General features: G+C 40.9%; 1 protein-coding gene across 2 annotated transcripts in view; it reads right to left on the minus strand.

The window, feature by feature from the left end:
• Positions 1 to 24,692, minus strand: part of AK5 (adenylate kinase 5) — a 279,780-nt gene that overhangs the window by 180,034 nt on the left and 75,054 nt on the right. For both annotated transcript variants that reach the window (XM_070078235.1, XM_070078236.1), the window contains exon 6: positions 24,243 to 24,434. In XM_070078235.1, the coding sequence (XP_069934336.1) occupies positions 24,243 to 24,434 (192 nt within the window). The remainder of the gene's footprint in view (positions 1 to 24,242; positions 24,435 to 24,692) is intronic.

Consider the following 24,692-nt stretch of genomic DNA (forward strand, 5'->3'; position numbering starts at 1 on the left):
GGAAGTGGAACAGCCAGGACTTGAACCAGTGCCCATATGGGATGCTGGCACCACAGGTGGATGCTTAACCTATCACATCACAGTGCTGGCCCCAAGACTGAGGCTTTTACAGACTATTGCTCTCTAGGCAGTACCATTCAATGACAATCCAGTCTTCAATGAAAACACACACTGAGTTAATGAATGAACAAACTGCCTTGTTAAGCCTTCTATGGACTGGGTTCTAAGAAAATCCATTTCTCCTGTGCTGATTGTTTCATTCAACCCTTTCTCTATGCCATCCTTGCAGCTTCTTCTAAATCCTGCTAAACTCTATTTGGTTCCATTACCAATCCATCCCTGAGCCTCATCTAACCCAAGATCCAGCCTCTGGTCTGATAATTCAGTTCCTGGCTCTGACAAGGTTGTTCAGCTTTGCATAAATGTAGTATCGTTAATTCCTGATAAACTTGATGGAAGGAGGAAAAAAAAACACAACAGCTGAATTTGACAGTTTTTTGACACATCTCAAAACCAAATGAGTAAGTAAAGCTAGTCAATTATCTGGGCAGAGGATGCACAAAGACTTAAAACAAGCTCAGCTTGCACTTTTCCCCATGGAAAGTATTCTATTGGTTTCCTGTAGACGGTTGAGCTGAATTCTCCACTCTCATTTATTTGAACTGGCAAGCTTACTGTTATTTTTGATCTAAAACCTTATGCCATTTTTAGTATTTTTTTTGTTCATTTTTTTCAGAATATCAACAGAAAACATATTAGAGTGGAAAACAATGAAAGATAAAAAGAAAAAACTTTAAAATTCCAACTTCTAGTCCTAACCAAACACATGCATTTTCCCTAGTAATGTGTTAATTATGCCCAAGTAATTATATACTTTTGACAAAAAGAAAAAGCTTTATTTTTTTTCTATAACACATTAATAGAATCTTAAGAGGTCTCTCAGATTTCACAGTTCATTTTTTTTTTCTTTTTTGAGCCCATAGACATTTTTCCTCAATAAAAACACTGGTTTTAATTTAAACGAGTCATTGTAAATGAAATCGAGTTCATAAAAATAAGCTTTTCCTTTCCTCCTTTTTTTGAGAAAATAGAAAATTTACTATTCAACTAGCAAATCACATTATTGTAGATAAAACTATAATTGTGTCTGAGGTAAGAAAAATATGTAATTCTCTGAAGCATGACTCATTTTAAAATGGAAAGAGCCAAGGATAGAAGGAATTCAAGATCTGAGAACTCTTTAAATAACGAAGGCAAAGTTTTAGTTGTAGTTAAAAAGGGAGCTTAACCCTATCCTTTCCTCTAATGTTGTCACAATTCACCTTCACTTCTGGGCTCAGACTCAGGATGTGAATTTTCTGGGGTTAGGAAATGTTCAGTCTTTTTTGGATCCCAGAGTGATCTGAGAGGGCTGTGGGAATGCTTAAAAATACAGGCCTTTTGACTCTCCAAGGTTTGGGGATCAAAATACATAATTTCATTTATGAGCTCTATATATGACTCATAAAAGTCTCTCACATTTCTCTTATCTGAACCCCATGCCAATTCTGTGAAGTGCAAACACTGGAGCATTACTATAGAGGCTTCTAGAGGGTAAATAAAATGCCCAGCTGTGTGTCTTGTAAACATGCTCGTGACATAATTTTAAATCTGACCAATTTTAAAAGCACAGTACAATATGATTTCAATCATCATATTGTCAAAATATAATAGAAAAACACTGCATGGAAAAAGACTCAAATGTTAACAGCGGTTATTTCTGGATGATTTTTGCTTTCACCCCATACTCCTCTGCATTCCTCACTCCCAACACCCACCCAGACACGGGTGCACTGGCACAGTCACCCCTCTGCCACACACTCCCCACCTCCACAAGTATTACCTGCTCTAAAAAGGAAGCATGAGACTTACATAAAAATAATTTAAAACAGAAGTAAACAGACTCCATTTCTCCTCCTCTTGGTAGAAACTCGAAAGCTGCTCATCCTTCAGGCAGCACTCGCTTGCCAAAGTTGAGCAGCAAAATGATAGAAAATAACACGGCATGCATCTGCCACGACAGATTTGTGGTTGACATTTCTCCTGAAAAATATCTCCATTAAAATAAGTAGCTGTTGGTGTTGTCTCTTGATTTAGTCACTTTGAAAAATGAGTAGCTTTCAGAACAGGATTTCAGGTGTGTCACGAAACCCATCACTTGGAATGGATATACTTTACGACATGATTGAACAGGTGATAGAAGAGAATTGTCACCAGGCTCACATTTATATGATGCTGTGTGGTACCGTGAAGGGCTCAACAAATGTAAACTTTTTAAAAATTATTATTTAGTGCATATTTTGATCCACTTCATTTGTAATTATTTTGGGGGCACAGTTACACTAATAACTGCAGATATTTGCTTAGCCATCCATGCAAAATGAATGTTTTATTCTTACTTTCTCTAATCCTTACTTAATCTTGCCAGTCATTTTACAGATGAGGATACTGCCGCTTACAGAGAGGTTAAGAAACTTGCTTGGTTCAAGCATGGGTCTTTGTGACTTCAAAGTCAGCCCTTGGCTCACCACACCACACTGCATGTTGCTTAATGTCATATATATCATCGAGTTCATGGCAGCATTTCCCCAGCATGGGGTTTCTTGGAATATATTGGAAATCACGCAGGATTTTGAATGACACACGCATGAGTGATGCTACCTTGTGTTGCTGGTGTCTACTGAAATCATCCTCAGAGAAGGAGAAAGGGAAAAAAAATCAATCAAGACAGTGAAAGCAAAAGAAGAAGAAGAAAGAGGAGAGCAAAATCAACACCAAGAGCCTATACAATAGCTGCTGAAGAGCTCCGATTATATGGAACAGGTCTGGCGGTGCTTCTTTCAACTGTTAAGCTGTGTCCAATTTACTGAGCTCATCACTTCACAGGAGAGGCGGAAACTACCTTCCTGAGACTTAGAAAATGTCACTGGAAAGTAGGAATCTCCCTCTTGTCAGAAATTTGACATAAGGAAAGAGGAAGGATGACAAAGTACACAGTGCACATGACTGCTTCAGCATTAATAATCTATCTGGCCAGGACAGGGGGCTATAGCACCCACATAATGACAAGAACTATCGCTGGGTCTGATGAGAGCTTTTTCCGTGTGGCACAGTGCTGAATGCTTTAATGCCATTGCACTCAATGCTCACGGTCCACCTGTGGGTAGGTGTTTTGGGATTCTGTTTTCTGACGGTAGAACTGAGGCCCTAAGAGTTAGTACCTTGTGCAGGATCAGGAGCCCCTGACCTGTTAGCCTCAGACTCTGAGTTTTAATTACTGGCCCTGTTTTTCTCTTTTGATAGATGGTGCTGCGTTCACCTGTCTAGTGACATCCATTTTGTTTTTTCCCCTAGATTCCTCTCTTTGTGTTTCAAATCTAGGTTTAAATCCATGCTTCACCCAACACATTTTTAGTGAGCAACTACCACATGCCAAGAAGCCTTCTAGGAGTTTGGAATAATAATGGTGAATAAGTCAGTCAAAATATTTCCTTCCCAGAGTTTTTGTTTCAGTAATGTAGCACATTATTTTTGAAATGTGCATTCATTTAAAGAATTCTAACTTACCTTTTTAGAAGCATGGAACCAAAAGAAATGGAAAATTTGATGTGAAATTCAAGACAAATTTTGAACCAAGAGATCTAAGCTTTAAGAGGAAAATAAAGCATATATACGGCATTGTAAAGAGTAGGAATCTTAAAAGGTGTTGCTTTGTCAGGATCAACTGCAGAGAAGATGTAGAACAAGACTGACAAGTGAAACTTCTTTTTTTTTTTTTTTTTTGCTTTCTTCCTTCATATATATCGAGTGTACACAAACATATACACACATTTAATGAGGGCCATAATATAATTGACAACATATTAATATGGTCCATTAATTTGGTAAATATATTATTGAAAGTGAGCTTATGGGCCCCAAGTTAGGTGCTAGAAATAAAATATTGAAGATGACAACAGAATTATGAAGAAGAAAGTCCATACAGTAGTTTTCTCTTATGTGTAGTTTTGCTTTCTGCAGTTTTAGCCCTGTGATCTGAACATATTAGATGGAAAATTCCATATTTTAAAAGAAAGGGATCACATCCACATAACTTGTTTAATTATATTTTATTATGTTATTTTTTTAAAAAAGCTTGATTGATTTATTTGAAAAGCAGTTAGACAAAGAGGGGTAGAGACACAAGAAAGAGATCTTCCATCCACAGTTTGACTCCCCAGATGGTCATAACTGACAGGGGTTGGGCAGGGCCAAAGTCAGGAGCCAGGAGCTCATCCAGTCTCCCATGTGAGTGGAAGTGGGGCGGCTGGGACTTGAACTGGCACTCATATGGGATGTGGGTGCTACAAGCAGAGGCTTAACTCACTGCACCACAACACTGGCCCTTATTATCAGTTTTGTTAGTTTTTTTTTTTTTTTACTGTGCCTAATTTATAAATTAAACTTTATGTAGGAATGCATGTATAGGAAAAACATAGTAATACAGAGTTCAGTACTACCTGTGGTATCATTTGTCTACTGGGGATCTTGGAACATATACCCTGTGGATACAGGGGGACTACTGTGGCTCATAGAATTATACAGACTGTAGAATTGTAAAAAGAAGATGGCAGCATTATAGGGAGAATTGTCAAATAGCATAACTATTTGACATAACTGCCTGAATGGGATAAAAAAAAAAAGGAGGTGTTATGGGGGCACGGGGGTGGGGCATCTGTCTTCCAGAAGAAGCTGTCCCAAGTATGACAGCCCTCCCAGGTCAAAGCAGTGTGGTGGGGTTGATGAGGACGGTGGAGAGAAGGCAGGACCTGGGCCACATTCCCCAGCTGAAGGGAATGCAATCTCTGAACAACTGTAAGTATTAGAAGGCAATTTGTGGTAAATGGAGAGTTAAAGTTGGGGCTGTCATTTTACAGAATGTGGAGTAGAAGAGTAGCATTAGGGACTTGTTTACCCAAGCAATGTTGATAACTAATTAGCTAATATTAAGATGGAACTGATGAATTGAACAAGCAATCAGAATTAAACTGCAGTCAGTCAACACTACTCCTAGAGACAATACAATTTCACCTAAGGCTTTGCAAGATCTTCTGAGACAGACAAGGTTTAGCTGGAAGTTTCTGCTATAATCATTCAGTTGATGGAATCACGTTTTCCTTTTGGACTTCTGCCTTAATTAATTGGTTGTGAATTCCAAAGTCTCAGTAGAAAAACTCAAAATAAACACTATCAACTAAATGTAAAGAGATAGATGTTTAGCAGAAGTTCAGAGCTCACAATACACAACGCTCAGCATTTTCAAATTAAATTTTTAGGTAAGGAGGAAGTTTTTTTTCAATGAAAAAAATCCATTATTTTAAATTTTTTCACTGACCTAGAATTTGACAGCAATTGTGGAAACTGTCTGAAGCAACACTCTGTGGTGTTTTCTGAGAAATCTGTCACGACTGCTGGCACTTTCAAATAACCTGTGAATTGGCAATGGGCTAGAAACCTGACCGCAAGGGAAACCGTGAATTCTCAAAAACCCGAGTTTAAAACATTACTGAAAAGCTACTTATAAACTCCAAGTGAATGGAATTTAAACACATTCTTGTTTACACTCAATTTTTTTAGAATGATTTTATGCAACCCATCAATTTGTACATTAATTCAACACATATTTTAAAGCTCCCCCTGCATTCACTGCACAATCCCTGCCAAAAAGGCTGACAGAAAAGAATGGTCCACCTCTCACTACAATTTATACAATTCAAGCTTCCTTCCTGTAGACATCCTTTTACATTCAGAATTGTTTGCTGCTTTATATAGGAGCTCAACATCTTCATTAATCTTTGAATACTCCAGATTAGCTAGAAATCTCAAGATTATTTTATATTGTGCTAGGTTAGGTTCCTTAAACAAGAAATTAGAATGATTAAAGTAAACTTAAAGTTTATTTCTCAACTCTTTCCCAACTGTTGAACTCTTGAGTCTGTCTTTTCTTTGTGTTTTTTTTTTTTTTGTAAAGATTTGTTTATTTTATTTGAAAGGCAGAGTTACAGAAAGAGGGAGACAGGCGAGAGAGAGAGAGAGGTAGAGAGAGAGAGAGAGAGAGAGAGACAGAGAGACAGGTCTTCCATCTGTTGGCTTACCCCCTAAATGGCCTCAACTGCCAGCTGGGCTGGGTCGGTCTGAAGCCAGGAGCCAGGAGCTTCCTGCAGGCCTTCCACATGGGTGCAGGGGCCCAAACACCTGGGCCATCCTCTGCTGCTCTCCCAGGTGCACTAACAGGGAGCTGGATTGGAAGTGGAGCAGCTGGGACTTGAACCAGCGCCCATATGGTATGCAAGTGCCGCAGGCGACGGCCTCACCCAGTACGTCAAAGTGCCAGCACCAATTCTTTCTTTTCTTTCTACTGATTCTCATTTTCAATTGTGAACTTGGTTATGGCAGTGACTCTCTGGACTCTTCATTCAGAAACGCCAGATACCTGGTTACTTTTTTGAAAGCACTCAGTAACCTCTTCCCAGAGTGTTTTGAGTTCATCCAGTCCCACTGGAGTTATCATGGAGAAAGTAGGTACAACTTTGTCTTGTAGTCTTTGTACACTGTTCAATTATATTAATGGTCTGATGTACTGAGGAAACCTTACCTCCTCCCTTTCCCTTTCTACGCATCCCATTCAGAGTGGGGACGTGTGGACACATCTGTCTGTGCCCCACTTGCTGGGTCAGGTTAGACTGGGTGGAGGCACTGCCTTTGGGGAGGGGCCTGGGTAAGAGCGTTCCAGACGCTAGCTGAGTGGGAGGCAAAATGACAAATGGGGACCCAGAGGAGAGAAGACAGCAGCAGCTAGGTCTGACGGTGAAAGCAGGAAAGACGGGGAAGAAAGAGTGCCAGAGGGGGACATGGAGTGGGTGGGGGAAAGGTCAGGTTTGATAGTTTGGGATTTATCTGAGAACGGAGAGCAACACTGTTTTTACCAGAAATGAGGTAACCTTAGTAGAAACATGTGGTTATATAAGGCAGCAAATAATCTTAATACCTACTTTAGAATAGTGAGTGACTGAAGAAGGTAAAAATCTGTAAAGCACCTGGCAGAACAATTGCTATCATATATGAATTCTTCCCCACTTCTCCTAGAATTAATTTCTCATTTTGTGATAATAATAATTAGATATGGTAAACTAAATTTAAACAGAAGATCACGTCTGAAGAATCACTAGGGGCCAGCCCTGTGGCGTAGCAGGTAACGCCGCTACCTGTGACACCAGCATCCCATATGGGCACCAGCTTAAGTCCCTGCTGCTCCACTTCCCATCCAGCTCTCTATAAGGGCCTTGGAAAGCAGCAGAAGGCGGCCCAGGTACTTGGGCTCCTGTACTCCTGGCTCCTGGCTTCAGTCTGGCCCAGCCCTGGCAATTGTGACCACCTGGGGAGTGAATCAAGTGAACCAGGGGATGGAAGATCTCTTTCACTGTCTCTCCCTCTCTCTCTGTAACCATGACTTCCAAATAAATAAATAAATAAATCTTTAACAAATAATAAGAAGAATCACTGAGCAGATAAAGACAAGCTTCTTAAGTGACCTTAATCTTGTTTGATTTGCAAACATAGGCAAAATGTAACCTGGGCCACTTCTTAAAAATTCCTATACTAAGAAACATGAAACTAATGGCTAACAAATCAGAAGCCACCATTCAGCTTATAGATATGTAATTTGGTATTTTCCAGCAGAATACACCAAAATAAGTCAAATGCTAACAGTTTCCAGTTAAATTTTCCTTTGCTTCCTTGTTTGTCTTACAAAAACTTCCCCCTTGCTTTTCCCTTCAAAATACTCGTTTTACCTTTCAAAAGATATCACTACTTCCCATTCGACATCTTGCTGGTCACATTAATATGGCATTACTCGTGCCAGTGTTGTGGTGTAGTGGTTTAAGCTGCCTCCTGTGCCATATAGGCACCGGTTTGATTCCTGGCTACTCCACTTCTGATCCAGCTCCCTGCTAATGCATCTGGGAAAGCAGCTGAAGAGGGCCCAAATGCTTATACCAGTGTGGGAGACCTGGCTGAAGCTTCTGGCTCCTGGTTTGGGCCTGGCCCAGCTCTGGCTATTGCAGCCACCCGAGGAGTGAACCAGCGGATGGAAGATCTCTCTATATATATAACTCTACATTTCATATAAATGCATAAATCTTTAAAAAAAGACAGATGGCATTATCAACATCTTTTCTGAATGTTTTGGGCAGGGAGCTAACAATCTGCTGGGACACAGGTGTTGGCTCCATCCTGTTATAAACAGAACCCTGAGAGAGAAGACTTAGTTCAGGCCTCTGTTCTCTTATTTATTGGCTCTGGGATTTACAACCTGTTCTTGAGTCTCTCTGACTCTCCATTTCCTTGAATAACCTTAATAGACTGTTGTGAGAAGTAGATATGAGAATAAAGTGAACCAAGAGCTTTGCATATTAAGGATGCTTTTGGGAAAGCCACTATTATTATTAAGCACACTCCCTAGCTTACCCATTTTTTGATGGAATTACTATTTCAGCATATCTTTTTAAACAGAAAAAGTGCATTAAAAAAACCCCAACACCTTGTAGTGTTTTTGTAGATGAGTTACTCTCCTTATTCTAGCTCTTTGCTCCTTTGCCTTCCACATCAGAGACTGGGAAGCTAGAATATAGATGCTCCTCGACTTACGATGGGGCTGCATCCTGACAAACGCATCATAAACTGAAAATGCCCTAAGTCAAAACTGCACTGAACACACATAACTGAGCAAACATCAGAGTTTAGCTTAGCAGCACAGAGCACTGGAGAGCACTGACTGTTTGCCTTTGTGAGCATGTGGATGGGAGCTGTGGCTCACTCTCACTGCCTAGCAACATGCGAGAGTATCATACAGGAAAAGATCAACATTCATAATTCAAAGTACAGTTTCATACTGTACAGAATGCATACTGTGTTCACCCCACTGTAAAGCTGAAAAACCACAGGCTGAGTCACTGTAAGCCAGGGGCTCTATGCACTCCATTTTGCAGCTTTCCTTGAAGGAAGGGGAAACAGGTGTCTCCATTCCAACCAACAAGTCCTAAGTGCAAATCATTGAGGGAGGATGAGGGGGTTTATGGGAAAGCTTTTTTGCTTTCCTATTGAAGGACAGTAGCTGTGGCTTGCTAGCCCTTTGCCCTAACACCTCTTTCCTATGTGGAATAAGGATTTGATCACTGCAGCAGCAACAGCCATTTTGTCACCATGAGAAAAATTAAAGACAGCAGAACACTAAAATATAAGGATATTGGATCCCTGATGATACCATTTAGTCATTGAACAGCCCTGGCTGCATTTATTTTACACAAGCCAAATAAACCTGCTTGTTTAAGACATAGTTCTTCAGCAATTCTATTACTTGTAATGAAACACACCCTAACAGATATAAACTTTTCATTTTTGGTGATAACTAATTACTATGCAGTACTTTCAAGGATAATTTTCTCACAGTTATAAGATGTAGGGCTGCCTAAAAGGAAGCGATTCTAAATATACCTATAATGTTTCACTTAATTGATTAATTCATTTACTCAATGAATTATTTTGAAGCAATTATTTGTGGAAAGAACAATTGGCAATTCAACTGACTCTGTTATCTTTTTGTGTGTATTTTAATGTCACTTTACTGGGCTTGAGCTTCTCAGGAGTGCTTGATGAAGAAGTTCCCACATCCATGGTTTTACTCCCCATGATTTCAGTTGTTTGTGGTCAACCACAGTCCAAAAATATTAAATTCTGTAAATAAACAATTCCTGAGTTCTTTTTTTATTTATTTGACAGGTAGAGTTATAGACAGTGAGAGAGGGACAGAGAGAAAGGTCTTCCTTCCGTTGGTTTACTCCCCAAATGGCCACTACGGCCAGCACTACGCCAATCCGAAGCCAGGTGCCAGTTGCTTCCTCCTGGTCTCCCATGCAGGTACAGGCCCAAGCACTTGGGCCATCCTCCACTGCCTTTCTGGGCCACAGCTGAGAGCTGGACTGGAAGAGGAGCAACCGGGACTAGAATCCGGCTCCCATATGGGATGCCGGCAACGCAGGTGGAGGATTAACAAAGTGAGCCATGGTGCCGGCCCCTCCTGAGTTTTAAATCGTGCACCATTTGAGTAGTGTTACGAAATTTCACACAATCCCACTGTGCCCTACCCAGGACACGAATCATTTTTGTATCCAACGTGTCCACATTAAGTACTCTACCCACCCTCAAGTCACTTAGTCATCATCTTGCTTATCAGATTGACTGTTGGCTATCACAGTTGTTTGGTCAAGTAGCCCCTTTAGTTTAATAATGGCCCCAAAGCACAAGAGCCATGATTCTGGTGTTTACATATGCTGAAGAGATGGTGTCAAATGCCTCCTTTGAGAGAAAAGGTGAAAGTTCTCAACTTAAAGAGAGATAAAAGCCCCTATGTGGCAGTTGCTAAGATTTACCACAAGAACAAATCCACTGTGAAGTTGTGAAGATGGCAAAAAAAAAAAAAAAAAAAAAAAAAAAAAAAACTATGCTAATTTTACAGCTACACTTCAAAATGTAAAAATTACAGTCATAAAATGTACATGCTTAGTTTAGATGGAAAAGGCATTAAACTTGTGGATTAGAGACACACAGAAAATGTGTTTGGATGATAATACGTTGTGCCAGAAAGCAATGGGCCTTGCTTCATCTCATCACGTAGCCCCGTAGCATTCACAGCCTCCTAAGGACGAGTCCAGTACTGTAAGATTCTGTGTGACACAGACCACAGTCCCATAACCTTACTGTAGTGCACTGTTATCATTGCTCTATTTCATTCTTGGTTATCATCTCTTACTGTGCCTAATTTCTAAAGTACACTTTATCATGGAGGTGTAAGTATAAGAAAGAACACTACATATAGGGTGCAGTACTGTCTGTGATTTCAGGCATGCACTGTGGGTCTTGGAATGCATCCCTCACAGGTAAGAGGGGACGACTCTACACCACTTTTCCTTTCCTGTCCCCTTGCCTTTCAACCCTACCACACACACTGTCCAAATGGGGACTTGAAATGGCTAATGAGGTAAAATGATCAGTATACCTCATGTGCAGTGACTCAAGAGTACTGCTTTTCCTAAGATCACTTTTTGAGTTACTTCTGTGTTGGTCGCTGGTGCCAGATGAGACAAGGAAGACCCATTACGCAGTCCCTATCCAGCCCAGGCCTCTATCGTGTCCTTTCCAGTTGCCTCTTCCATTCCCTGTTGTACACACAGCTTGGTGTTTCTGGTCACATCACTCCCTTATCCAGAGCCTTTTAAGCTGGCCCTGACCATAGGATAGCCCTTCCTGCTAGCCTAGCATGTCAGTGTCCTTCTCAGGCAGTTTCTAGCACAACAGTCCCTTGGTTTCTAATTCTCACAGCCTCCAGCTCTATTCAACACGTACAATGCATGCTTATCCTGGCCCCTCGTTCCCATTTCTGGACTTCAACTCTTCCCTGCTCTCAAGGACCAGTTTTCAGTGGAGCCTTCCCTAGTCTCCCCTTGCCCTTGAATCATTCCTGGCCTATTTAGGAGACCTCTGTGTGGTGGCACTTAGCCCGTCCTGTGCTGTGTTCAACTGATTTATGTTTAGGTCACCTGTGTGCCTATACCACAAGCCCCATGAAAGCAGGATCTGGCTCCATCTCATCTCTGTATTCCCTATGGTGCCTGAGGTGGTGCCTGGTACATGGAAAAGGGTTACTGTTTGGAGTGGTAACATGATGTTTATTGAATGAAAGAAGGACCACTGTTGTCTGAAGTAAAGGCCATCATGAATATATTGACCCTCAATGAAACCATTCAAATGAATGACAGTGGAAGGGCTACCATAATGGGGGAGGTGGCCCTGAGACTCAAGGTACACGAGGACACGGTTTGCCTGCAGAAGAAGGGAGCATGGTGGAAGAGGCCAGATAGTGCAGGGAAACAAAAACCCAAAGCCCAACAAAGGGGCATTTGTGGTTAAAAGTCCCTTGATTTTAATGTGTAATCAAATTAATCAAATTGATAAACATTTTTATTATTTTACATCCATTACCTAGTAAAATTGCTTTTTAAAAAACCTCTTAATGCAATGTACCAACTGAATTAATTTTCTCGTTATTCTTTTCTGAAAAACAAAAGTGAAGAGATTATAGCTGAATAGAGATGCTTATCAAATCTAAATGCCCGGAGAAGGCAGTTAATGGGCTGTCTCTTCAAGGTCCAGAGTGCACAAGTGTCTTGTTTTAGTGAAGGGACAACATGCCAATCACAAGGACAGCCTCTGGGGCCAGAGGCTTGGGTCTGGACTGGGACTTCACGGCTCATGTGGGATCCTGGGAAAATCACCCCTTCATGTACTTCAGTTTTCCATTCACAAAATGGATATGATAATAATGCTCACTTTGTGGAGATGCTGTAAGAATTAACAAGCTACCATACGTGAAGCATTTTGAATTGTACCAGGTATATATTAAACATCCAGGAATTGTTCACTATTGCTTTTTTAAGGCATAATCTATTTATAATAGTTTTTTGTATCTTCTTTTGTCTTTGTATTTTCTTTTGTCTTCTTTTTTTGAGACAAGAGGTCACGTTAATCTGTAGTACCATTTCTCTTTAGTGATAATGATCAATGTCAATTAGTCAGGCCTTAAACTAAGAAAAATTTAGTCCAAGAACTTCAACAACAATATTCTTTTCTTACTCATGTTCCCAGTAAGTCTCAGTACAATATTTTAAAGCAAATGGAGATCTAATTCTAGAAGTCTGGAACATTCACTGACACTGTTGTTAAACTTGCTTTCATCACTGAGTTGTCTCCTGAAGAATCAGTCAACTGAAAATGTGTGTGTGTCTGTGTGTGTGTGTGTGTGTTCCTGTCAAGAATGGTAGGGTGAAACCAGAAGCTTTAGTATGACATTTGCCTATCAACTATTTACAAATCTGTTTTCTTAGTTTAATACAAATTACAAAGACAAATTGTGTGACAGCCAGTTTGTAGAAACAAGACAGACCTTAACTCAAGTGTGTTAGAATAGTAGTTGGAACTGCGGTTTTCTTAATGCGAATCTTCCAATTGTGTTCACTTGAATAGTATGTTGATTGTGTCCTCCTTTATTTCATAGTTATCATATGAGGTCCCTGCTTCATACATAAGCTGTTAAAAGTTGTTCATGGAACTGTTTTGGATTCTATTTCATGGAAGTCTATACTAATAAAATCCATAGAAAAATATTTGACATCCTTTTTTTGTTGTGAGGGAGACTGTGTATTTTTATTTTTAAAGATTTATTTATTTATTTGAAAGTCAGAGTTACACAGAGAGAGAACAAGAGGCAGAGAGAGAGAGAGAGAGAGAGAGAGAGAGAGAACTTCCATCTGCTGGTTCACTCCCCAAATTGGCCGCAACAGCTAGAGCTGCGCTGATCCAAAGCCAGGAGCCAGGAGCTTTTTCTGAGTCTCCCACATGGGTGGGCTGTTATGCCACAGCGCTGGCCCTGTGTATTTTCTTTAGAGTCTCATTTTGTCTATAAACGCTTGTATAGCTGAGAACATTGCATTTGTTTGTGTGAGAGTTCTTATTACCAGGTGCTGACAACGGGATTGCCATTTAATCGGCACCAATCTTCAGCTTGGAAATAAGATGCATTTGCATCTCATTTGGTTTGCTGTCTGCCTACAGAGTGTGAATAGGACTGATACTGAGCGAGCTTTGGGTACGGAAAGTTGTGAGTCAGGGCATTTTCTTGTTATAGGGATAGAACGTGGAAATGAACTATAAATCTGGAAGCTGGAATCTGCTTGTTTGATGCTATTTAGGAATCAGCATAATCTTCCCTCCAGGATTGGATGTGTATGGATTGTATGTGGTGCCATTTTGTGGGCAAATGGCTTCATCTCTCAATGCTTTAATTTTCATAAAAGATCATGGGTTTCTGGCACTGTGGCATAGCCGGTAAAGCTGCTGCTTGCAGTGCCGGCATCCATATGGGTGCCGGTTCATGTCCTGGCTGCTCCACTTCCAATCCAGCTCTCTGCTATGGCCTGGGAAAGCAGTAGAAGATTGCCCATGTGCTTGGGCCCCTGTGACCCATGTGGGAGAACCAGAAGAGGGTCTGGCTTTGGACTGGCCCATTGTGGGAGTGAACTAGTAGATGGAAGATCTCTCTCTCCTCTCCTCCCAACCCCCGCAACTCTTTCAAAAAAATAAATTTAAAAAATTGTGGAACAAAACTAGCATCATACATTCTATTCAACAAATGGTTCTGGGAAAACTGGATTTCCACATGCAGAAGCATGAAGCAAGACCCCTACCTTACAACTTATACAAAAATCCACTCAACATGGATTAAAGATCTAAATCTATGACCCAACACCATCAAATTATTAGCATTGGAGAAACCCTGCAAGATATTGGCACCAGCAAAGACTTCCTGGAAAAGACCCTGGAGGCACAGGCAGTCAAAGCCAAAATTAACTATTGGGATTACATCAAATTGAGAAGTTTCTGTACTGCAAAAGAAACAGTCAGGAAAGTGAAGAGGCAACCAACAGAATGGGAAAAAATATTTGCAAACTATGCAACCGATAAAGGTTTAATAACCAGAATCTACAAAGAGATCAAGAAACACCACAATAACAAAACAAACAACCCACTTAAGAGATTGGCCAAGGACCTCAATAGACATTTTTCAAAAGAGGAAATCCAAATGGCCAACAGACACATGAAAAAATGTTCAAGATCACTAGCAATCAGGGAAATGCAAGTCAAAACCACAATGAGGTTCCACCTCACCCCAGAAGAATGGCTCACATTCAGAAATCTACCAACAATAGATGCTGGAGAGGATGTGGGGAAAAAGGGACACTAACCCACTGTTGGTGGGAATGCAAACTGGTTAAGCCACTATGGAAGTCAGTCTGGAGAGTCCTCAGAAACCTGAATATAACCCTACCATACAACCTAGCCATCCCACTCTTGGAATTTACCCAAAGGAAATTAAATTTGCAAATAAAAGAGCTGTCTGCACCTCAATGTTTATTGCAGCTCAATTCACAATAGCTAAGACATGGAATCAACCCAAATGCCCATCAACAGTAGACTGGATAAAGAAATTAAGGGACATGTACTCTACAGAATACTATACAGCAGTAAAAAAAAATGAAATCCGGTCATTTGCAACAAAATGGAGGAATCTGGAAAATATCATGCTGAGTGAAATAAGCCAGTCCCAAAGGGACAAATATCATATGTTCTCCCTGATTGGTGACAACTAACTGAGCACCTAAAAGGAAATCTGTAGAAGTGAAATGGACACTATGAGAAACAATGACTAGATCAGCCCTTGTCTTCGCTGTTAAGGAACAACTTACTATTTTATTCCTTTTAGTATTTTTTTGTTCTATTTAATACCATTGGTTGAACTCTTTAATTAACACACAATAGGCATTTAAAATTAACTGAAAAGTGATCCCTGTTAAATATAAGAGTGGGAATAAGAGAGGGAGGAGATGTACAGTTCAGCACATGATCACTTGGACTTGGCCCTAATGGTAGAGCTAGAAACGTGCCAGGGGGATTCCAATTCAATTCCATCAAGGTGGCATGTACCAATGCCATCTTACTTGTTAAAGTGATCAGTTTAAGTTCATAATTGATAAAAAAGATAGAATTTAGTGTCAAAGGGATTACATAAATAAGACCAGTGTCTGCAAATAACAATTGATAGAATTAAAAAGGAGAGAATGATCCTACATGGAAAGCAGGATACACAGCAGACTCATAGAATGGCAGATGTCCTAAACAGCACTCTGGCCTCAGAATCAGCCCTTAAGGCATTTGGATCTGGCTAAAAAGCCCATGAGAGTGTCACAGGCATGGAGAGCCAAGGCACTGTGGCAAAAACAAACAAACAAACAAACAAAAAAAAAAACAAACGACCTAAATGAAAGATCTCTGTGAGTGAGATCCAGTGGAAAGAAGGGGCCATCAAAGAAGGAGGTACCTTTCTCTGAAGGGAGGAGAGAACTTTCACTTTGACTCCGGCCTTGTCTAAATAAGATCGGAGTTTGTGAACTCAGAGGCTTCCATAGCCTTGGCAGCTCATGACAAGAGCCTCGAGTGATTACTGATGTCATGAAAAAGAGTGTCAATTGTTAAATCAACAACAGGAGTCACTGTGCACTTGCTCCCCATGTAGGATCTCTGACCTTAATGTGTAGTACTATGCAAATTAACGGTAAAACTACTACTCAAACAGTACTTTATACTTTGTGTGTCTGTGTGGGTGCAAACTATTGAAATCTCTATATTATAGAGTTGGTCTTCTTTATATAAAGCTAATTGAAAATGAACCTTGATGAAGAATGGGATGGGAGAGGGAGTGGAAGATGGGATGGCTGCAGGTGGGAGGGAGGTTATGGGGGGAAAAAGCTGCTATAATCCAAAAGTTGTACTTTGGAAATTTATATTTATTAAATAAAAGTTGAAAAAACAAACTTGCATCATAGTATTTTAGCTTTTAGAGCCCTTGATAATGACAGTTTATGAAGGTAATAATACACACTTTTCAGTTTAGTTCTGGCTATTTTAAAACCAAGACTGCAAAGACCTGTGTGAAAAGAGTAACACAGATGTTGCCCTGCTGAAGTAAGCACAGTACTTTCAGAGAAGCACTGTCTTGCTAACTCCCCACACAGCAGGAGTTGATAAATGCTTATTGCCCAAAGAATGTGATTCCTTACAAACTGCTCTTTATTAAAGTCAAAATGGATATTTCTCAGGTTTTCATGTTACTTCTGGGACTTGATATTGAGGTTATATCTGTATCAGGTTTCATGCCAGAAGGCACTGTCTACTTAATTTCAAAATACTGTGAGCCAACTAGAAAGCAATTTCGAGGGTCATATATTCAGGTGCACATATCCATTGTTGTTATCCAAGTAAATACCTTCCGGAATATTTCTATTGTCTTTGTTACTTTCTAGCCTTTGAAATCTAAACTCCACCTCGGACTTGACTCTTTTCTTAGCTATGAAATCCACCAAATAGGAATTTCAAGGAGCTTTCAGGTACAGGATAATGGATATTAAAATGGGATACAATGCATCAGTGGTAATGGAAATACAGCTTCATTATATGTTACACATTGCAAATTTACCAACCTCTTACCCACTGAAAAGCAGTAATGATTTTCCTCCTTCTTTAGGAGGATGGGCTTGTTTTGGAGAAATTGGCATCGAATGTTTTCTCTGTCTTTCTTATGTTTAGGTGGGTTGTTGCATCTCCTGGGGATTTATTTTGCTTATTTCTCCCTAGGCTTTTCTTTTCTTCAATTTCCACTGCCCTGTACAGTGATGCAATTGAGTTCGTTGGTAATTCATTATTGTCTGTGCATCGAGAGTTTAGGGATCAGTGTACTTGTGTTTAAATGTTATGAGTGATTTCTATTAAGTTTCAAGGTAATTAGCAAATGATTATTTGACAATTCTGTCTACATTAATGTTTACTATTCTTTATTTTTCCTTTGAGTAGGAGTGTCTGATGGGATGAGAATTACGTCATTTTAGTGACAAGTCTGGAGTACATAATGAAGGGAATCTCAAATGTGAAGGAAGTGATATGGGAAAAATTAGGCAATTACAGAGCAAATGAGGTTATCTGGTGCTCGGGGCCAATGTCTGGAGAATAAATAAATATGGTTTGGACAAGGATGAGTTCTCTATGTCATTGGTTCCTGGCATTGATGTTAGTTTGTGATGAAGTATCCCTGACCCATAGCAAAATGAGAGAAATAAGGCAAATGTTGAGAGTTTTGGTAAAAACCAAGTATTTGAGGCTTTATTTATAGCTATATCATCCCTAATATATTTTGTGTTAAAAATATACCTTTCAAACAATGGCAATGAGAGATGGTGCCTTTTTCTAATGCCTTTACTTTTTTTTTTTTTTTTTTTTTGACAGGCAGAGTGGACAGTGAGAGAGAGAGACAGAGAGAAAGGTCTTCCTTTTGCCGTTGGTTCACCCTCCAACGGCCGCCGCGGCCAGCGTGCTGCGGCCGGCGCACCACGCTGATCCGATGGCAGGAGCCTGGTACTTCTCCTGGTCTCCCATGGGGTGCAGGGCCCAAGTACTTGGGCCATCCTCCACTGCACTCTCTGGCCACAGCAGAGAGCTGGCCTGGAAGAGGGGCAACCAGGACAGAATCTGGCGCCCCGACCGGGACTAGAACCCAATGTGCTCGAGCTGCAAGGTGGAGGATTAGCCTAGTGAGCTGCGGCGCCGGCCTAATGCCTTTACTTTAAAAAAAAATTTAAAAAGTCAATTTCATCTTAGCCCCATCTTAAAAAATATTTTTTCGGCCAGCACCGCGGCTCACTAGGCTAATCCTCCGCCTTGTGGCGCTGGCACACCAGGTTCTAGTCCCGGTCGGGCTGCCGGGTTCTGTCCTGGTTGCCCCTCTTCCAGGCCAGCTCTCTGCTGTGGCCCGGGAGTGCAGCGGAGGATGGCCCAGGTGCTTGGGCCCTGCACCCCATGGGAGACCAGGAGAAGCACCTGGCTCCTGCCATCGGATCAGCGTGGTGCACCGGCCGCAGCGTGCCAGCCGCGGCAGCTGTTGGAGGGTGAACCAACATCAAAAGGAAGACCTTTCTCCCTCTCTCTCTCTCTCTCTCTCTCTCTCTCACTGTCCACTCCGCCTGTTTAAAAAATAAATAAATATTTTTTCCTGATCTGTTATCAAATACTAAAGTTAGGGATCACTGATCTATTTATCTTTCTATATACTAGTATGATCTTGCTATGGTTCCTTGTCCATTCAGTGGAAAATTGGTACTGATAAATAAAAAATAATCCTGATTTTGACATTTTTCAGCCCGTGCTTATCCTGGCTGAAGAGATCCATTTGGTAATCTGTGTATGAATCAGTGGATCTCTTCGTACATCCCTCCTGCTCATTTTAAGTTATACTTCTCCTGCTTCTTCCTACTAAAAGTCCAGAAGAAAAATGACCCTTTGCTTACTTCTCAATCTAAAGGTAAAGGTGGATTTTCAATGGTTATCATCCCTAGGAAGCAGTATTTATTCAATACACATGAGCTTGCAACCATTTCTCCAGTAAGTTGCGTGTTTTTTTCTGGCTGAATAGAACATCCAAAGACACAAGGCTTTGAATGAATTTTAGAAAATAACAAATATTAAAGCTTTCCTGTTATTTTTCAAGCACTTAAAAATACTCATGTCTTTAAAAACAAACAGAATTGCACATATTTTTTAAAAGATTTGACCTGTCCTGTTTGCTTTGAAAAGCGTTCCAGCTTGATGAGGAGTAATAAAAAAAGATGAGCGTTTTTGACTTTCAAAGTTTTTAAAATAAAGATAAAAAATTATTGGGGCTGGTGTTGTGGCATAGTGGGTAAAGCCGTGGCCTATGGTGCTGGTATCCCATATGGGTGCTGGTTTGAGTCTGGGCTGTTCCTCTTTTTATCCAGTTCCCTGCTAATGCACCTGGGAAAGCAGTAGAAGATGGTCCAAATGACTGGGCCTCTTCAACCCATGTGAGAGACTCACAAGAAGCCCCTGGCTCCTGGCTTCAATCTGGTCAGTCCTGGCTGTTGTGTAAGAGTTACACAGTTTTGGGCTGGCACTGTGGTGAGTGGGTAAAACCGAGCCTGCAGTACCAGCGTCCCATATGGGCACCAGTTCAAGACCTGGCTGCTCCACTTCTGATTCAGCTCTCTGCTATGATCTGGGAAAGCAGTGGAAGATGGCCCAAGTCCTTGGGCCCCTGCACCCACATGAAAGACCCAGCAGAAGCTTCTGGCTCCTGGCTTTGGATTGGTTTGGTTCCAGCTGTTGCAGCCATTTGGGGAGTGAACCAGTGGGTGGAAGATCTCTCTCTCTCTCTCTGCCTCTGCCTCTGCATCTCTGTAACTCTTTCAAATAAATAAATACATACATACATCTTTTAAAAACAAAAATAAGAATTACACAGTTTTACCAAGTCTAAGTGCTACAAAATATTATGAGACCTGACTGACGCTAGGAAACAGCAGACAAACTCCAAACTTATGACAAACTTTGGGAATGCACAACTCCTTAATCTTCATTCACAGACATAAAGCTGTAAAACATAATGGGAAGGGACTGGTGCTGTTTCGCAACAGGTTAATGCCCTGGCCTGAAGCGCCGGCATCCCATATGGGCACTGGTTCTAGTCCCAGCTGCTCCTCTTCTGATTCAGTTCTCTGCTATGGCATGGGAAAGCAGTAGAAGATGGCCCAAGTCCTTGGGCCCCAGCACCCATGTGGGAGACCGGGAAGAAGCTCCTGGCTCCTGGCTTTGGATTGGTGCAGCTTCAGCTATTGCGGCCAATTGGGAAGTGAACCCCCCCTCTGCCTCTGCTCTCTCTGTATAACTCTGACTTTCAAATAAATAAATAAATATTTAAAAAAACATAATGGGAAATTATATCCAGTCCTACAGTAAGCTGAAAACAACATATACACCTGTTTGAGAAGATTCTATGAAGATGTTCCTAATATCCTCATACAAGTCTTATGATTTCACATAATTTTCATTCATACTTGCATATCTAGCTGTATACAGAAATGTAAAATAAAAGAATAAAAATAGGGACAGGAGTTTGTTCTAGTGGTTAAAACACTGAATAAGGCAATTGCCTCCCATATTGCAATGCCTGGGTTCGAGTCCTGGCTCTGCTCTCGATTCCAGTTTCTTGCTAATGTGGATCCTGGGGGTCAGCAATGATGGCTCAAGTGATTGGGCCCCTGCCCCACACATTGAGACCTGAGTTAAGTACCCCCCCCCAACTTTGGCCTTGCCCAGCACTGGCCATTTCAGGCATTGGAGAGTGAACCAATGGGTAAGAGCTCTCTGTCTGCCAAATAAAAAAATTCAGAAATAAAGAGGTCCATGTGATGGGAACCATTATCAATAAAATATAATATTCAGGCAATGCAATCATTTCCCTTGCTATCTTTATTCGTTTTTCTGTCAAACTAGTATTGTCCTTTAGTCTAATCTACCAACAGATACACTGTAACTGATGAAGTAAAAAGAAGTAAAAATTGACTGACACCTGTTACAATTCAAGGTCATTATTCACAGACATTCCATGGCATGATTATAGGAATAATAGAGACATTAAAGAAAACCTATGATTAACTTTACAACTGATTAACAGACACCTTAAAAAGTAAATTGAGCACAAAGTTTAAAAAATCTAAATTACTCATTTGGATTTCTTCAATAACCTATCCATTAGAGAACAATCAACAGAGTTCCCTCAAAGAGCCCAGAATTGTCCGAGGTAACTGTAGGTTCTAAAAGATAATCATTACAGTGCAAGGAACAGACAGGAAGAAATAAAAAATCATAAAAATAATATCAGTCATGTAAATTACCCTTACAATGTTCCAAGTGCTGTTCTAAGCACCTGGCCTCTATTTAACCCTCATAATCACTCTGAGGTAGGATTGATGGTTACACCAGTTTTGCAGGTAAAGTATATGAGTCACAGGGAAGATGAGTAACCCGCAGGAGGTTGCAGGGGGCGGGGGTAGGTGATGAGCTGGAATCTGAAGCAGTAAAAAGGCTGCATCTTAAAGACAATCCTACTGTTGGTCATGTTGCACATATTCTCTTTTAGCCGGCATGACAACACAGGGTAGGTAACATCATCTCCAATGCAGTGACAGAGAAAGACCTAAAGGTTTGTACGTTGGGGGGCATCACGAAATACATTGACCGTGAAGCTGGGGTTTCAAGCGAGAGGTATCAGACTTCAAAGCCCTAGGGAAGAGGGGCACCAAGATGAGGTGGTCCCTGTAATCCTTCAGGACCTTGCACAGAGAAATGATCTACCCTACGTGGTGGTAGGGAGAGCCACTCTGTTCTGTTCATCTCAGAGAGTTCCAATCCCTCACCTGTGTGAAGCACCCTGCACATTCTCACACTTAATAACTCACCACGGTCCTCCCAGCTGCTAACAGTCTCCACACTCCATAATCCATCGTTCGATGTCTCTTTCCAACAGACTCTACGCTCTGCTCCTTTACAGGGAACTTACTGTGTACCAGGCAGGCAGTGTTCAATATGTCAGCGAATAAAATGAAGATCCTCACACTTTGCTTATTTAGCTTTGCACCCTGCTACCTAGCGGTGTATCTTGGTTCTGTATAAATATTTACTCAATGAATAAGCGAATCACTTAGGAGAGGCAAGCAGAAGAAAAAGAAAAAAGCAGTACAAAGAAAAGGCAGTATTTCATTTAGAACTACTAACGCTCAGATTTTCATTAAAAATCTTAAAATGCCTAAGATTAATAACAGTCATCATTTTTTATCCCTTAACTCACCCTTAAAAGCAGAAGTGCTACAAATAGATTTTAATTACTAAAGTGAACTGTGATCCAGGTTCTGAAAGAAGACACATGTTTCAGGATGCAGCAAGCGCTCTGCTGTCAGACTAATCTTCCAATTATATTCCCCAGACCTCAGCCTGTTCGTGTTCAATGTTTTTCAAAAGGTGACTTTGCAAGGCAAGTTTTCCCCCAGTAATTAGAGGCATTTATCTTAAAGCCCATTTGGTTCTAGGAAGTGAGGTTATAGGCTGTCATCCACATCATTATCGACTCCCTCAATTACAGGCAACGGCATTTCACCTCCATGCAAAATATTAGTAAATTAACAGTCCCCTCTCTGCATTCGTTTGGGAAATCTGCTCTGCTTGTGATGACGCACGTGACATGTAGGGAGTAATCAGAGGCACTGGTAAAACCTTGAAGCGTTGCCATGTCAATTACAACTCCATCTCTGCACCTTGCAATTGGGGTTTGGTCTGCAGGGTAAATTTCTTTTTTCAGGACATAATGCAGAACTCAGCATGGATAATGGATGAGAAAAGCACACAACTCCAACCAGAAACAGCCAAAAAAACAGCTTCCCTGCTTTTCTGCAATCTTTCCTATTAGTCAATGCCTGTTTTAGACAATGAACTCTGGCATTGTGAACAATTTTCAGATCAGATTTACAACTCATTGACACGACAACTTTGACTCAAAGAGCAAATTGCAATAAATATTCCAAGGCTGCAAAGAGGTTATTACTCAAATGTCGTAACTATCTCAGGTCCAAGGGCATTTAGTGCAATGAACATGAAGCCAAAAACTGTTTTAGGTCACAGGAGCTCTGTGGATGGGCTTCAGTTGATTTACCTTGGCCTTCTGAAAAACATTTTCCATGCATTTTATGATGCACAGTTTGGGATGATGGGCAAGCCTCACTCTTACCCCCACCAGACAAGAATCTTTCATTGGATGAGAAGGGCCCAAGGGCTGAGAGTTCTACTGATGTCTGCCAACACCCAGCCGTCACGGAGCTGCCGGGGTTTTAGCATCCTCTTGCATAAAGTGCTTTCTTCAGCTGTCCTGTGGTCCTCTTTGTGTACTCTCTGCTTTCATACTCAATATGATATTGGGGGTCAACAGTTTAATCAAGCACCTCTGATGTCCTAGATTCTGAGAACTGCATTATCTCAATATTCAGCCTCATTCTTCACTGGTGCATTGAATCTCACTAATCACAAAATGAACTACACATTGAGGAAAATGCTAATATCTGTACTGCACCAAATGGAGCAAAAAGATGAATACCTCCCATTTGGATATGCTATCATTTCTTTAGGATGAGTCAAACCCTCAGGAAGCTTTTTTTTTTTGGTGTGCAGTCAGAATCTCATTTCTTTATGTGGCGCACTTTGATGAATAAAGCCTAACTTCCAATTTAAGTCTACTATGACACCACACCAGCTGTGGATTTATAAGTCTATCCGTTTTGTTGGGTTTCCAAAGATGGAAGAGTTGAGAAGCTGGGTGAAAACTGCTTAAAAATACCCAAGTAGTTACTACGTTTTGCTGCAGGCGTCTAGCCAATGTTAAAATTTATCACCTTTTGTAAAAGATAAACTAAAATGGAAGAGTTTATTTTTATCATTACAGTTTAATAAAGAAAAGTTAGATTAAATGATCTTTTTTTCATTGATTATGTACCTCCAAAAGACACTTTTTAAGGCGCAGAGCATTTCTAAGCAAGAACACAAGCTTATCAGAAATCGGAGACTATTCTTGTACAGGGCATAGGAAGACAGAGCCAACTTACTGTCATGATGAGCCCCTTCTCCTGGAAATATTTAACCAGTGGAGTAGCGTTCTGCTTGAAGTTTGTTAGTCTCCTCTGGGTGGCTTTCAGATTGTCATCAGGACGCCCCTGTTGTTCCGCACGCCTCATTAACCTCTCTTTGAGCCTCTGATTGGCGCACGCCAGGAATACCACCAAGTCCGGAGTACAGATCTGTAGAGAGCATCAGACAAGCAGAGGGACATTCAGCAAACCAAGCACACAAAGTATAAAGTACTGCTTGAGAAACAGTTTTACCGTTAATTCGCATAGCACAACACATTAAGGACAGAGATCCTACATGGGGAGCAAGTGTACAGTGACTCCTGTTGTTGATTTAACAATTGACACTCTTTTTTATGACATCAGTAATCACCTGAGGCTCTTGTCATGAGCTGCCAAGGCTATGGAAGCCTCTGAGTTCACAAACTC

The sequence above is a fragment of the Oryctolagus cuniculus genome, chromosome 7, assembly GCF_964237555.1.
Source record: "Oryctolagus cuniculus chromosome 7, mOryCun1.1, whole genome shotgun sequence".
Classification (NCBI taxonomy): domain Eukaryota; kingdom Metazoa; phylum Chordata; class Mammalia; order Lagomorpha; family Leporidae; genus Oryctolagus; species Oryctolagus cuniculus.